Source organism: Lemur catta, chromosome 11 (genome assembly GCF_020740605.2).
Source record: "Lemur catta isolate mLemCat1 chromosome 11, mLemCat1.pri, whole genome shotgun sequence".
NCBI lineage: Eukaryota > Metazoa > Chordata > Mammalia > Primates > Lemuridae > Lemur > Lemur catta.
In genome coordinates this window covers 55,987,553-56,002,311 of record NC_059138.1, presented here as the reverse complement: position 1 = coordinate 56,002,311, position 14,759 = coordinate 55,987,553, and the positions used below count along the sequence as shown (strand labels likewise).

General features: G+C 40.1%; 1 protein-coding gene across 2 annotated transcripts in view; it reads left to right on the top strand.

The window, feature by feature from the left end:
* Positions 1-14,759, top strand: part of SLC25A13 (solute carrier family 25 member 13) — a 166,070-nt gene that overhangs the window by 99,037 nt on the left and 52,274 nt on the right. The window contains exons 7-11 of one of the 2 annotated variants that reach the window (XM_045564065.1): positions 919-1,057; positions 2,101-2,194; positions 2,418-2,502; positions 6,093-6,177; positions 6,669-6,827. In XM_045564065.1, coding sequence (XP_045420021.1) covers positions 919-1,057; positions 2,101-2,194; positions 2,418-2,502; positions 6,093-6,177; positions 6,669-6,827 — 562 coding nt within the window. Of the gene's footprint in view, positions 1-918; positions 1,058-2,100; positions 2,195-2,417; positions 2,503-6,089; positions 6,178-6,668; positions 6,828-14,759 lie in introns of both variants that reach the window. The other variant, XM_045564064.1, reaches the window with a different exon arrangement.

Here is a 14,759-nt window from a genome sequence, read left to right as displayed (position 1 = left end):
CATTTTGACGAGTTCTTTTCTACTCTGGCACTGTGTTAATCTAACTCCTTTTCTCGCTCCGGCTCCCCTTTTCCTACTCCATACTAAACTCTCATATCAGCTATTTTAAATGATTACTAAGTGAAGATTTATGTGGTTGTTACCTTATAAAGAAGTGCTTTCCTAATAAAAATATTTTGCCTTGTTAGGGAAGGACAGAATTTGAAACCCCAAACTGAAGTTCCATTCATAATGGGCATGCTGTCTGTTTCCCTTGTCCCTTGTGAAAGAAATATGGTTTCTTAAAAATTCTGATTATCAGAATTCTGACCAGTCTTAACCCCCATGAAAACATATGACATCTCATAATTCTACCATAATATGCTTGTTTGCTAGAAATCCCACCAATGTAAAGTCTGCACCTAAATGATTATTTATTGCTGGTTGTAAGTAACTTGACAAGTCTTGATATTAGTGTTAGATTGACCACTTTTCATAGTATGTTTGCATTGATATAATATTGTTTTGCATGTATAAGCACATGCATGTGTGCATGTGTATAATGTAGTTTTGCATGCAAAAGCCTTTAAGATTTGCTCATTAAATGAAATAAAATAACTTGTAAAACATTTCCAATTGAAATTTGAACTCTGTAAATTACTACTGGTCCTGTTACAATCCTACACATGTATTTATTTAGTTTTCTAGTTGTGTGTGGAGAATACAAGTTCTGGTCATGATTAGTTGCAGTTACTTCTAAAAATCATTTATAACTTTTTTGTTTAATGTGAAAGAAAAATACTTATGGATATTTCTTACACATGCATTCTTGATTACTTTCAAACTGTTAATAGCATTAGGTATATGTACTTCTGAATCTTCTTTATCTTAAATCTCTTGTTTATTTTTCTTCTCTCTCTTGTTTTTGACTTATTTGAGGCTGCTGGAGGTACCACATCCCATCAAGTTAGTTTCTCCTATTTTAATGGATTCAATTCGCTCCTTAACAACATGGAACTCATTAGAAAGATCTACAGCACTCTGTCAGGCAACAGGAAAGATATAGAGGTGACTAAGGGTAAGTGAGAATATATCTGAATTCTTGCCTGCAAGTATCTTGGTATATTATTATTATTAGGATGAAGAAATCAACCAGGGGTTTATGTCTAAATTTTTCTATCCCATTGACACATTTTACCATGTGGTACATATGTTTTTCCTTTGATCAGACAAGCAAAAGCAAACACAACAATCTTCACCAAGTTTTAAATAAACTGAAGACAGCCTTTGAATGGGGAAGACATGTAAAGTTTCTTAAATGTTTTCAAATCTTGCTAGAACTTGAGCTAAATTGGCAGCTTCTAAAGTAGCCTTCAAAAATACATAAGGAATTCCATAAACTTGTATTGGTGACAATGTAAGTTGATCTGTATAGGCTTGGAACAGGATATTATCAGCATTTTAATGGGATTTAAAAAAAAAAAAGCAATTCCCTTAGGAATTCCGGTTTCATTAATATAACCTCCTGGAACCTAAGCATATGAAGTTTCATTTATGCTTCCTTATTTTCCCTGACTGGCATTTGAATAACATCAGATGGCACCAAAATATTTTGGTTTTTGTTTTTTGAGACAGAGTCTTGCTCTGTCGCCGCAGGTAAAGTGCAGTGGCATCATCATAGCTCACTGCAACCTCAAACTACTGGGCTCAAGTGATCTTCCTGCCTCCACCTCCCAGGTAGCTGGGACTAGAGGCATGCGCCACGACGCCCGGCTGATTTTTCTATTTTTAGTAGAGACAGGATCTCGCTCTTGCTCAGGCTGGTCTTGAACTCCTGAGCTCAAGCAGTCCTCCTGCCTCGGCCTCCCAGAGTGTGCTAGGATTACAGGGGTGAGCTGCTGCGCCCCGCCTAAACTAAATGTTAAAGAAAATATTCTGCATACTCTTTCCAAATGAATGAAAGAACTGCAAAAATTCTTACCCTGTTTGGATTGACCTGAATTCTGTGGCCGATAATAATAAAGTATTGTGATGTTCACTCGTTCCAGTGCCTTGAATTAATGCTGAATTTAGTGGCTATTCCTTCTTGAATCTTTCCCTTTTAACTTCTTTTCCATACAGAAGAGTTTGTTCTGGCAGCTCAAAAATTTGGTCAGGTTACACCCATGGAAGTTGACATCTTGTTTCAGTTAGCAGATTTATATGAGCCAAGGGGGTAAGTTGGCTTTTTAAATATATATATATATATATATAAATTAGCTTAATAAAAGGAGGTTAGGAGGTGGGGGTAGGAGGAGGGCAGCAATTGGGAGAAAAAGCCAAATTAAAGGTAATGCTGAAATATGGGAAATGAAAAAAGGAACATTTCAAAATTCAATAGTGTAAATTGTAGTAAGTTGGTGTTTTTGTTGTTGCTTGTGTTTGTTTCTTGCCTTCAGACGTTTGACCCTAGCAGACATTGAACGGATCGCCCCTCTGGAAGAAGGAACTCTGCCCTTCAACTTGGCTGAGGCCCAGAGGCAGGTGAGCAAAGAGGAGAGAACCTGCTTGCTGCTGTTTCTTTAGTTTCTTTAGTAGGATACACCAACCCCTTTTTCCTGACAGTTGTTTTTTTGGCAATCTGACTTAGCATGTTTCCATTTTGCACCAAAAATCCAGACAATTTTAAAAGGCTAAAAAGAGAAATTACTTAGAAAGATTCTGATGAACAGATATTTGGCATTTGTCTCTTTCAAAGATGGGATGATTTCCTAACTGCACCAGAAGCCTGACACTCCAAAAACATGTGGAAAATCTTTTCTTCTTCCTGCCCTAAATCTCGTGGTGAGAGATGTGGGGAAGGAGCCCTGCATTGGTGTCACTGTCCCCATCAGCAGCTTCATGTTGCTAAATGAAAGCCAGTTTTGCTCAGGGAGAGGCACTTCATCAGCACATTGTCTCGCTGCCGTGCTTTCTGTTTTTCTGAATATCAAAATGAGATAATTTTGTTTAGTCTGGAGCCATAGTTTGAAGGCTTTTAGACCTATTTTTTCTGTGAAAGGATTCATAAGTTATGTGGAAACAATTTTAGGAATGCTAAATTTTATTTTATGGTTAACAGAAACCGATCTCTTGAAGTTGTGGGAGTCAGAAACTTAAGCCATGGGACTTCCTCATTTAACTCTTGCTCAGCTTTCTCTAGGTCAAGATTAGAGAAGAAAAGCCTTCATAGCATGTGTTGTGCTTACATGGTGTTTGTAACATAAATCCACTCGCAGACAAGTGTCATGTGTAGAAAAATACCTCCTAAGGCAGAGCCCTCTCGGAATCCTGTGAGACTTACCAGTTTCTGGCCCAGAGCTCTGGGTTGTGCAGAGACGCCAGTGTGACCACAGTGGCTTGATGCGGGCTACATTTTTAGGACTGTCTGGCCTTGAGCCAGGGCCCCATCCTTTTAGCTCCTTCCCACCCGAGTGCAGCGGTGAGTTTTGTGTGCAGTGTGTAAGTCAAAGTAGTGGGTGTGTGCTCAGTAAATCCTAACTAGGCACCTCTGGAAAACCAGCTGGCCGTGGTTAAAAGAGGAAGCCGATTTCCCTGAGTGCCGGGGAGAGAACTGTATAATCACGTGCAGAGGTGGAAGCAATGTTGCTCTCCCCTCCCTTTGATTTTAAACACTGCTTAGGAGATGATTATCTCTTCATCAGTATGCCACCAGCTATTGAAGAAATTTGGGGATTAAGAAAAGCAGAGAAGTTTTTTTTTAGATCCCTCCTGCTCCCCAGCTGGCAGTGCTATGCCACCATTTTCCCTTTCTGCCCTTTGCAGCTCTTGAGAGTTTCTGATGGGTGCTTGTTGATACTGGTTATGAAAGGGTTAGACTAGATTGATGAGATTTTCAGCAGGAAATGATTGGCTGCTGCTTAGAGGTTTAGAGCAATTCACAACGGCCTTGCCTGGCATATGCTTTTTACTACATGAACTCCAGTGGGCCCGACAGACTCAAGCAAGGGAGGGCATCCACCTGTGGGGCAGTGCTGCCTGTCCTAGCACTGTGCCCCACTTGGAGCATTTGTCCTGGCCAGAGGAGGGAAGGAGTAGGAGCCTTTATTGTCTCATTTCAAGAACACGTTACAATTCTGGCTTTAGAAAAGTTAAATAAAAAAGTCTGGGATTTCATTTGTCTTGTACATGAGGAATTAGTAGTTGTGGTAAGTTCCTCACCCCCATTATTTTCAGAGTATTTTCACTCATTATTTTGATGCCAGAACATTTCTAAGTATTGCATACTTATATCCCTGTAAATAAAATGATGCTGCTCTTTCGGGCGCATCTGTCAAAATGAAGGTACAATTGGTTTCCATCTGTACACGGATAGAGTTGGAAACAACTCAGGGAACTTGCACAAGAAATGTTTTACATCTTAAAAATGCATATTTCTATATAAAACTGTTTTCAGTTAAATGACTTTGGAGGAGATTCCAAATGATCTCATTGTATTAGAATTCTGTTACATTGACAGCAACTCAAATTCAGTGGGTTGATAGCTGGGGTTGGTGATTATTTTCATTGTTCGCTGATTTTAATTATCATGGCTTCTGAAAAACAAATTTTATTGAATATATTGATTCATTCAACAGGTATTTATTAAGCACTGACTATATGTCACCCTCATTTGACAACTCTGTGTGACATAAAATTACTATTTTATTTATGCAGGCAGAGACGCACAATACTCTAAAATGTTCTGGCATTAAAAACACCTGGCATTAAAAACACCGTAAGGATAACAGGTCAAAAGAACGACAATGAAACAATGACTGACTCACCTGAAGTTTGAATTTAGAAAAGATGGACAAGAGGAAAAAGTGACAATCACTTGTAATATAACCAGCTAGTTTTAGCCACTGTAAACATTTTGAATATCTCTGCGTGGTGGGGATGCCAAAATGTTAGTATTAATTTTATATGCATATATATGTGTGTGTATGTATATATGTGTCCACAGGTAATTTTAATAAAAAGTGACATCATATTGCACATGAAATATTTCAAACATTTAAAAAGGTAAACAGAATCATGTAACAAATACCTCTCTACCTACCATGCTTTTTTGAGCCTGTGTTTTCTTTTGTAATACCTGATGAACATTTTTCTTAACATCAGATATTCTGTTACAATATCATTTTTAATGGCACTCTTTTGTTTTAAAGTTATAACATTATTTTTTAATGCTGTAGTCCTCTATTGTTGGAAGTTTAGGTTATTTCCCAAATTTTTGCTCTTAAAGAGGTATTGCTCTGTAAGTGCTATATTTTTTAAGCTTGATCCTTATTTACATAGGTGATTATTTTCTAGCCTAACTTTTTCCCATCCAAGTATTAACCAGGCCTACCCTGCTTAGCTTCCAAGATCAAACGAGATCAGGTGCCTTCAGGGTGGTATGGCTGTAGAGTAGCCTAACTTTTTATAGGTAGAATTACAGGGTCAGAGGTTATGTACATTTTAAGGGTTTGGGTGTATATCACCAAATTTCTCTCAGTTTATACTTGGTTTCATGGCAGGTTTGAAAAGGCCTGTTTTTATCAACTCTTGTCAAGCCAGGTAAAATCCTACCAATTTGATTGATGAAGAATATCTCACTGCTGTTTTTAAATTTGCATTTTTTTGCATCACAAATAAGAACTGAACATTTGAAATAGGCTTATAACATTATTTTTGTTAAAGAATGGCTTTATGTTCAAGTTTGATTTTAAACATTAACAGCAATAAAAACTTTTTGTTAATAAGAACTTATGGAATGTAGCTCCACTTTCCTCTTTGATATTTTAATTGTATTGTGGGTTTAAAACCCAATCAGCAGTAACATTCATCAGGTGTCAGGCAGGTGGCAGGGGGAGGAGGGGATGGGCATATTCACACCTAATGGGTGCGGTGCACACCTTCTGGGGAATGGACACACTTGAAGCTCTGACTTGGGTGGGGCAAAGGCAATATATATAACCTAAACATTTGTACCCCTGTAATGTGCTGAAATTTAAAAAAAAACCCAATGAGTAATTTTTTAAAATAACGCACCCCCGTTTTGTTCTGTCACCTGTTTTCCTGCTCTTCAATTCCTGTGCGTACAAAAACAGAAGGCCTCAGGCGATTCAGCTCGGCCAGTTCTCCTACAAGTTGCAGAGTCGGCCTACAGATTTGGTCTGGGTTCTATTGCTGGAGGTTAGTCACGGATGAGTGCAAAACTTTCACTTTTATTATTCCTATTACCTTTTCTCTGATTTTACATCTTGAAATATTAAAGACAAAGCCTTGTCTAGTCTTTCCCCAAGCCCGTTCTCAGTCTTTACCTGTAAGGTGGGATAAGAGCAAAGGGAACTTCTCCCCACCCCCAATACCTGTGTGTGATCAGGCACTCACAAGTGGCATTTTTCTCTTATTTATCTGCAGTCTTTCTAAAGACAGGTTAATAATGAGGTTAGGCTGTAGTGATGTCCTTCTAATTTAAGCTGTCTATGACATCCTTTTATCAGCAGATACTTGAATGAAAATCCACAATTGTTTCTTAAGGTTATAGAAAGGTAATGCCATCTTAAAATGTGTGCATGCAAAATGTGTGTCTTTTCTCAGTCTTTTCTTTGACTGTAACCACTTCCTCCTTTTCTCTGACTAACCTTAATTCCTCCTGAAATGTTGGTATTATTTAATTTTAGCTGTTGGAGCTACTGCTGTATATCCAATTGATCTTGTAAAAACTCGAATGCAGAACCAACGATCAACTGGCTCTTTTGTGGGAGAACTCATGTATAAAAACAGCTTTGACTGTTTTAAGAAAGTGCTACGCTATGAAGGCTTCTTTGGACTGTACAGAGGTTAGTACCATGCATGGGCTAAATTCATGTAAGGTGAAATAATAGTCAAAGGTTCGGTTTCCCATCTCAGTGCCTGAAATGAATCAGACTGTGTTAAAATGGAAATGCTGCAGATTCTCAATTATCCATGCTAATGGGAGTGGGCTGGAGGCCTCTGGGGCATGGCTAATCAAAACAGCCCATAACCTGAAAGGCATTTATATTGCTGTTTTGTATGTTCTATTTCTTAAAATAATAAGTTATTTTTATAAACATCTTCCGTGAGTTTTTGAAAGGCTCATATTGTTTGTGTTCTCGAGGTACTCTACTCACCTGCAAATAGGGAAAGGCACCCTGGCAACAGGACAAGGCCTATTTGGGATTAGTGATTTTCCTGGAATATACCAAAAACAGTCTGTCAAGCAGGTAACCAGGGGTTCAGTGGAGCTGGCCTCTACTGCCCCTTCCTGAGTTCAGGTTGCCCCTTTTCTTCATGTGACTTTCAACCCAATGGGGTTGATCCACGCGCCACTCTGGCCAGGCAATCCTGTCTCCACCTGCTCCTGTAATCACCGAAGGCTCATCAAGCAATGGGAGCAGTAGGAGAGAGTGCGCCATCACGGCTGGAAAGGATCCCACAGACCCCGCCTGCTTTCCCATTGGCACCGACCGAAGATTTGACTTAACTTCCCAACTTCTCTTACCTTCTACAAAGAAGAAAAAAGTGTTTTTGCATCAGCTAAAATACAGTGTCGCAAGGCAGTTCAAGCTGAGCTGCTTTACAGTTTGGGAACTGCAAAGTTAGTGGGGTCTTCCCCCCTCCCCTCCTACTGCTTACTCTAAAAGAAGCAAAGAGAATTTAGTGCTCCGCTGAGGCCCACCGTGAAATTGGCAGCCTCGTAAACCTGTGCCTCTAGGCCTCTTCTGCCATCTGCTGACTCTAGTCTTCAAATTAAGCACCCACATTAAAAAACAAGAAAGATACACCTTTCTTGAAACCTCTCACCTTCCCTTGGAAGCTAGGAGCTTTCAAACTGCAAAGAAGTTCCATTTTGCAGGTTCTATTGTACAGGTAGATGGCCCCCATCAAAGGCCTTTTGATCTTTTCTCTGCCCTCTTTTCCCTACCCCCAGCCCCTTCTTACAATTTGGAAGGTCTTTGACCCCAGGTGATTGATGGTGACCCTTCCTGGGTCACTGCCTTCCATTTGAAGTACTTTTCCCTCCTGATGACAAGAACCTTGCAAATTAAATGGCTCCCAAGTAGTACAAGGTTAATGTCACAGTTTCTGCTTTGCGTGAGTCAGACAGAAGTGACTACCTTACCTTACCTGTTCATATGGGTGGTTTTTCAAAGGGAGATCTTTGAGCCTCAAGTTTGGACAGACATCTGAGCCTTAGTGTTGCTTCATGAAGTACTTTTATGGGTTTTTCTTGGTATTGGATTAAATGTCAAGGGTGTCTTTAGAATTATAAGAACCCTTCTCAACATTGCTAAGTGTCTTTAATTTGCCTGAGTTGACTTGGTTTGTTTTTAATTTTTCCTCTTTGACCACACCTGGAAGTCTTGATTCTGGGTTATATCTAGATTTCCTTTCTGCAGCCTGTACTTTTAACCCCATAGACAGAGCAGCTTAAAGCATACCTGAGTACTTGAGTGCTGAGCTAATGTGGGCCACGAAAAGAAGCTTATACGTCTTGCTATTTCAGCCCTTACATCTGTAAGACTGGAGTGACTGCTTCGAACTTCTCAGGAAAGGGGGTATGAGCCGGCCTATCAGATAGAGCTGGAGGCTCACTCTGGACACAAAAGTGGCAGCTCTTCACTCTTCCTGGTTTTGAAATAGCCATTTATCTAACCTGCCTTGGGTGCCTGCACCCTAAGGGCAAAGGGCAGAGCTGTCTGCAGGATGACAAGGAGAGTGTGAATATAAGATTAATTCTGAGAGTCACCTATATTCCTTTCTTCCTGGTATCTTTTCTAGTATATTATTTTAAAACAAAAGATTTATGCAAAACTTTTGTTTAATTCCATTTTGTAATTTGGATCTTGAGAGCAAAGAGATGACTGACAGTTCAGGTTAAAAAAAGTAATAACTTGTGATTGCCTTTGCCGTGGAAATGACTCACTCCTATTCTTGATTGGTCAGGAATCAATTCTTTTAGTTTCTTGCACATAGTCATTAATAATTGTGTATAACTGTATATTTGTAAATGCTTGCTGTTGGGCAAGAGAGAGATAAGATGAAAATGTAGGTAACTTATAGGAAATCTTCATTATTCATTTTAAAAATTATAATAGAAAAAAGAAAGACCTGAAGTATTTTTGAGACTCAGTATTATAAACTTTGTGCACAAGGTAAAGGTATAATGTACCTGTGTGTGATTCTTTGACTATACATTTTATTTTATAGTTTAGAAATTATATTATTCCAGGGGAAAACTATTAAATTTAAATTTCAAGAATACAGAATTATTGCTGTTAATGCTTTCACCTAGCAATATTTGAGAAGGTGTCAGAGTACATCTCTAATTTATAAACAGGTTTTGAAATATGGAGCATATCTTTGTGTGTTACAGAATTTTACTTAACATGTAATTTTTCTCCATCAAGACATATATAATTGCTAATATTTCCTGAATAGGATAATTGGGAAATGTTGCATAAGTAAGGTCTCTCCCCTATTTTAAAATTACCTTTGTGTATACTTTGAAAAAAAATTTGGCAATTGGCCATGAAACAAGGTGTTTTTGCAGTGTGTGTCCTTATTATATGGTTAATGAGTGTCTCTCACTGTCTCTCTCCCTCTCTCTTTTTCTTATAACGAGAATACGGGAAGCTGTTTTTGTATTTAAAAGTCATTCCCTGTGGACCTAGAATACAGGTTACTTTCAGAGAACTCTCGTAGCGCTCCACCACAAGGTGTTTTGCTCCTTGCCTACATTGGCATTGCTAGCATGGGTCTTCACTAAATCTATGCCTCAGAGAGTCACCGGAAACTGTAATCTTGTGAGTTGGTTGGTTCTTGCTCTCCATGTCTCTCTGGGCCTCCCTATTTATCTCCTGTTTATCTCCAGGAGTCTCTCTCTCATTTTTTGTATAAGTTTCGGTTGCTGGAAAAGATCCCCTTAGAGGTCCTATGAGACTGGTTCTACAAACTTTCTTTATTAATGCACACTACTTTCTTTACAAGAAAATGGCTAATTTCCCAGGTTTTTTTTTTCTTGTTTTTTTTTTTTTTGGAGGGGGGTCATTTTTGAAAATCTGACCCCCCAGGCTACATCTGTTATTAAGGGAAATAACACCTGAGATAATCCAGGTCTCCCTGAAGTCACTTGTGAAAGTCTTCCTCTGTTTCCTTCCCTGAGTGATTTCATGTGCTCAGGTGTTTGAAATCCGTAATGAATTACCTGACAGCTCATTTGGTTTGAATGCCCAGCATGACCAAATGAGTCAGTCATTGACCTGCTATGGGCTCAGCATATTCCAGAGAAACAATTGATTAGTAATCATCTATAATTAAATGCGCTTAATGTTCCAGGAATAACTAATTTCTGCTTTTAAACTTTGCTGCATTCTTCTGCCTCAGATGCTTCAGGTAACGAGATGAACAGCCTCAGAAATTGGAAAATGATTTGGGAGGATCTTGGGGAATTTCCTAAGAAGAAATCAGGGTCTATCAGAAATATTTCTTAAGGGAAATTTTTTGTTTCTATCAGTGGGAGAAGCCCTAAAGAAAATCTCCCAGAAAGAGAAATTGTATCATTTTGTGAATTAATTTGGAGCAGTACTTAATCTTTGAGGTAATTGGCAAAAACTTTTTTTTAATCAGCCCATTGATCCAGGCTTGCAGAATTTTAAATGTGTCTATTTCACGTTGTCTGTATATAGTGCAAAGCAATCATCTTCTATCCTGGAATGTTCTCAAGGTGACATCTAGAGGATGTTGTGGTGATATCTCAGGAAGTTATTGATACATTTATATTCTAGAAGAAAGTTTTGTGAGACATCTGGTTTAAGCCAGGTCTCTTCTGATGGCTGATGGTGCTATAAAAGGGAATATCCAAATTCTATGGATTCACAGTGAGATTCTTTCTTGCATAATTCTTGTGGATAAAAGTAAATTTAAAAATCCTAGCACCAAAATAAATGAAATTTCCATGACTCTGTTTTGCATTACTTAAGAACACAGGCACCTTGGAACAAACCAGAGCTAATCTGTGGGGAACTGTACTGATGTCCATCCTTGTCCACCAGAACTTCTAATGGGTGCAGCATGGGTTGGTTTGAGTCTTATTTTCTTGGCCAATTTCTGCACATTTTCATTTAGGTTCTTAAGCTGGAAAAAGATCAAAAGACATATTTGGTTCTAGGAAACTAAACAAGAATGAGCAGAAGACTTTGGGTTCTCAAATCTCCAGAAATCTACAGTGAGCCAATGGTGGTGAGCACAGGGCATTATAATCTGAGACTAAGGTGACACAAACTCAAACTAAGGTGGCTGACAGTGTTGTAGGCTTCAGAGGGCCAGATGAGAACAAGGATGAGTTTAGAAAATTGGAAAAGATGACAAAAAGATGGACTTACATGTATCCTAGAGAAGGTTAATGAATTAGTTACATGCCTCAAGAATAATTTATAACTGCTACTGTCTGATAATTTATATTTATAACTGCTACTGTCTGTTGTTGCTGAGACTGAAACAAGGGAGATAGATTAAACCTCAGCAGGGGGAAATAGTTTACATAGAGGAAAAGATAATGAGAACCCTGAAAGTTGTCATATAATAGGGTAAAAAACTAAAGGAACAGTATATGATCTTTTTTCCCAATGATCTTCACTTCTAGAAAGCCCCAAAATAGAGGAATCAAAGGAAATGAATTTTTTTCTAGACCGTAATCAGTATCACTCGTTTTATGTTTTAACACTTAGACTCCCCAAGGCATCCTGCACCCTAGCTGAGATAACAGAGGATGCATAAAATTCTGGGTAAAACATTTAACCCAGATAGAGGCATTTCAATCTTCATTTCTGCCTTTGCCCCTGGCCATCTCCCCAGCTCGCTGTACAGCCAGCCACCTTGGGGCAGCCTGTGAAAAACCGGGTTGTAATGGGGGCTTTGAAAGCAGATAGTGTAGTTGGGAAGGTGGAAACGCCTCCTGCCGGGGGCAGTAAGAGTCAAAAGCAGACAGACAGTGGGGGGCGGAGAGGGGAGGAAGGAATGCTTGAGCAAGTGAGGAGAGAGGGGCAGGGAAATGGGAGCACGAATAAAAGCTGTAAGGCAGGGCACACAGAGTGCTGATAGCTCCAGACTGAGGTTAATCTGATGTTGAAAGCAAAGGGGGCTCTCAGGGAAGATGGGGACAAGTGTCCGGCTCTCAACTGCGAGGTCAGGAGGGGAAGAATTTCACATCTGAGGAGTTGCTACCGGGTTGAACCTAAATAACACAACAGTGTGCTGGCTGAGGCTTAGGGGTGTCTTCTGGATTAATTTCCCTACGAAACTCCACTGCTTATCTCTGCCCATTTTATGTGCTCTCAGCTACCTTCCCCAGGGCCAGGCTGGCCACTCTGGAACTCGCTTCTGTCTGAACTGCTGCCTTCGTTGCCAGACTTCTTCCTTGCTGCGCGTGGCCCCTCACCCTCTGTGGTTCTGCTGGTCTGGCCCAGCGCGGCTCTTTGGAGCCCTGGCTGCACTGGGTCACAGTGGTTCGACAGCCGGGCTCAGCTTTTCCTGGGTCTCCTTCTGGTGTATTCCCCGCCTCTTACTTACTCACTGGGTTCCCACTGACGTTCAGTGTCATCAGTGTTTTAAAGGAGCCTGACATTGGTGACCTGGAGGTGGGGCCGTGTTCTTTTCTTTCACGAGATGGCCAGTCAGTGTAAGGTGCTGGCCCAGCACGAGCTGACGGCCCAGAAAAAAGTTTCAGAACAGTCTAGGCTGGAAGAAGTGCCTTTCTAGGGCTGAGGAAATGGGGAGCAATAAGTCCATTAGAGAAAAATGGATATAGCAGATAATCGAGGGGCATAAAACCCTGATTTGAGAGCAGTGGTGGGTCTGAATTCAACTCTTGAGTGTTACTGGGTAGGCATTAAAAAATTGGTGACTTGGGACAATCTACTTAGCTTCTCTAGATTCCAGTTTCCATGAAGGAGGAGGAGGAAGAATAAATAATGGCAAAAATGAAGATAAAAATAAATAGCAATGACAATGAAAATCCATTTCTGTAGTACTGACTGTGTGCTTGGCACTGGTCCAAAGGCTTTGCATATATTAACTCACTTCATCTTCACAATTAGCCAATGAAGATGGTACCATGATGATTCTCCTTCTACAGGTATGGAAACTAAGCTACAAAGAGGTAGATAACTTGCTCGCAGTCATACAGCTAGCAAAGAGCAGAGTCAGAATCAAAGTCCCGGCAGCCTGGCTCCAGACCCCACGCTCTTAGTCACTTGGCTCTTCTGCCACCTGGTAGAAACTACATTGCACAAAGTTGCTTATCAGCAGAGGATGAGGAATGCTTCAGTTTTTAACTAAAAGATTTTATTTTAGCTTAAAAATGTATTTGCAGATGTATTATGATGTCTGTGCTACTTCCCTATCTTTGCCTGAAGTTAGCAGGGCCCCTAGACACCCTCAGACCATATATGCCCTCACTGGTGGGGGACAGCTCCTCTAAGATAGGCATAATGTCGTGGGAACAGCATGATACAACTTACCTAATTCTGGACTGTGAACATTATTCAGGCTGAGTTGCCTCTTGTAGACAAGAAAAGAAATCAAGGATATGCCTTGAAAAGACAGATAGAGGGAGAAATTATGTTTTTTGAATATATAATATAGGTGGTGAAGAGTGTCTGGCTCTTTTTATACATTAGCTCATTTAATTACCAAAGTAAGCCAATGGATAGTATTTGCATCCTTGTTTTACCAATGAGGAACCTACAGTTCAAAGAATAACTTACCCAAGATCACTCAACATGAAAGAAGTGCAGACCTAGGATTTCAGCACAGGTCTGTCTACCTTGGAAGCCCATGCCCCAAACTGTTCATTTTGCTGCCAGGCTGGTGGAAATAAATAGCTTTAATCAGAGCAGCACTAGCAATGTTTCTTTCATGGTCCCTTCCAACTCTGAAATTCTAGAGTTCCATCTCTAACAAGTTCTTAAGAATAGCATAGTAGCCCTCTAATCTAGCACGTTGCTCCCAGGAGCCTCCTTGGGGGATGCTGTGTGAAGCTTGAGCTGGGGGCTCCTGATGTGGGGTTGGTCCCCCCATATCTCCAGCTCTGCGCTCATTGGGTCTCACAAGGGACTGGATTCAGAGGGGATAGTGAGATTTATATCTCCAACCCATGAAATTTGAAGACAAAATACTACATTAATACCGTACCCTGTAAATCTTTTCTCGCATTAGCAGCCTTCTGGTAGAATGAAGTTGCCAAGGAAGCATTGCCATATGTGCTGATGGAGCTGAACTAAAAAGAGAAGATTAGAAAACTAACCACACTAATAAATTTCATCCAAGGCAGTTGGAAAATGGACTGCTGTTTTGACAAGTTAGAAACAACACACACAGCCATTCTGTTTCAAATGGCTAAAATGAATTTCCAGGACCCAACAGAAACATCTTATATTAGAAACCCAACTTTTCTGCTGAGTTACCCAGATGTCAAACATATATGTACTCAAAACTTAAATGTGATTGTGATGAAGTGCCTTAACTAGACTGGCTGCTTTAGGCATGAGTGGGCCATGTTACCCTCCTCCCTCTGAGATCAAGGTATGAGGAGGGTTATTGGAATTCCCACCTCTGTGACTTTTCATGATCCCGTGGATCATGGCCCCTTCCAAAGAGCATTTACCCAAGACTGATGGTGTCAAGGCCCACATCTGCAGCGGTCCTCAGCTTATAACCCACAGCCGCCTTTGCTTTCCTGGTTAGCCAGG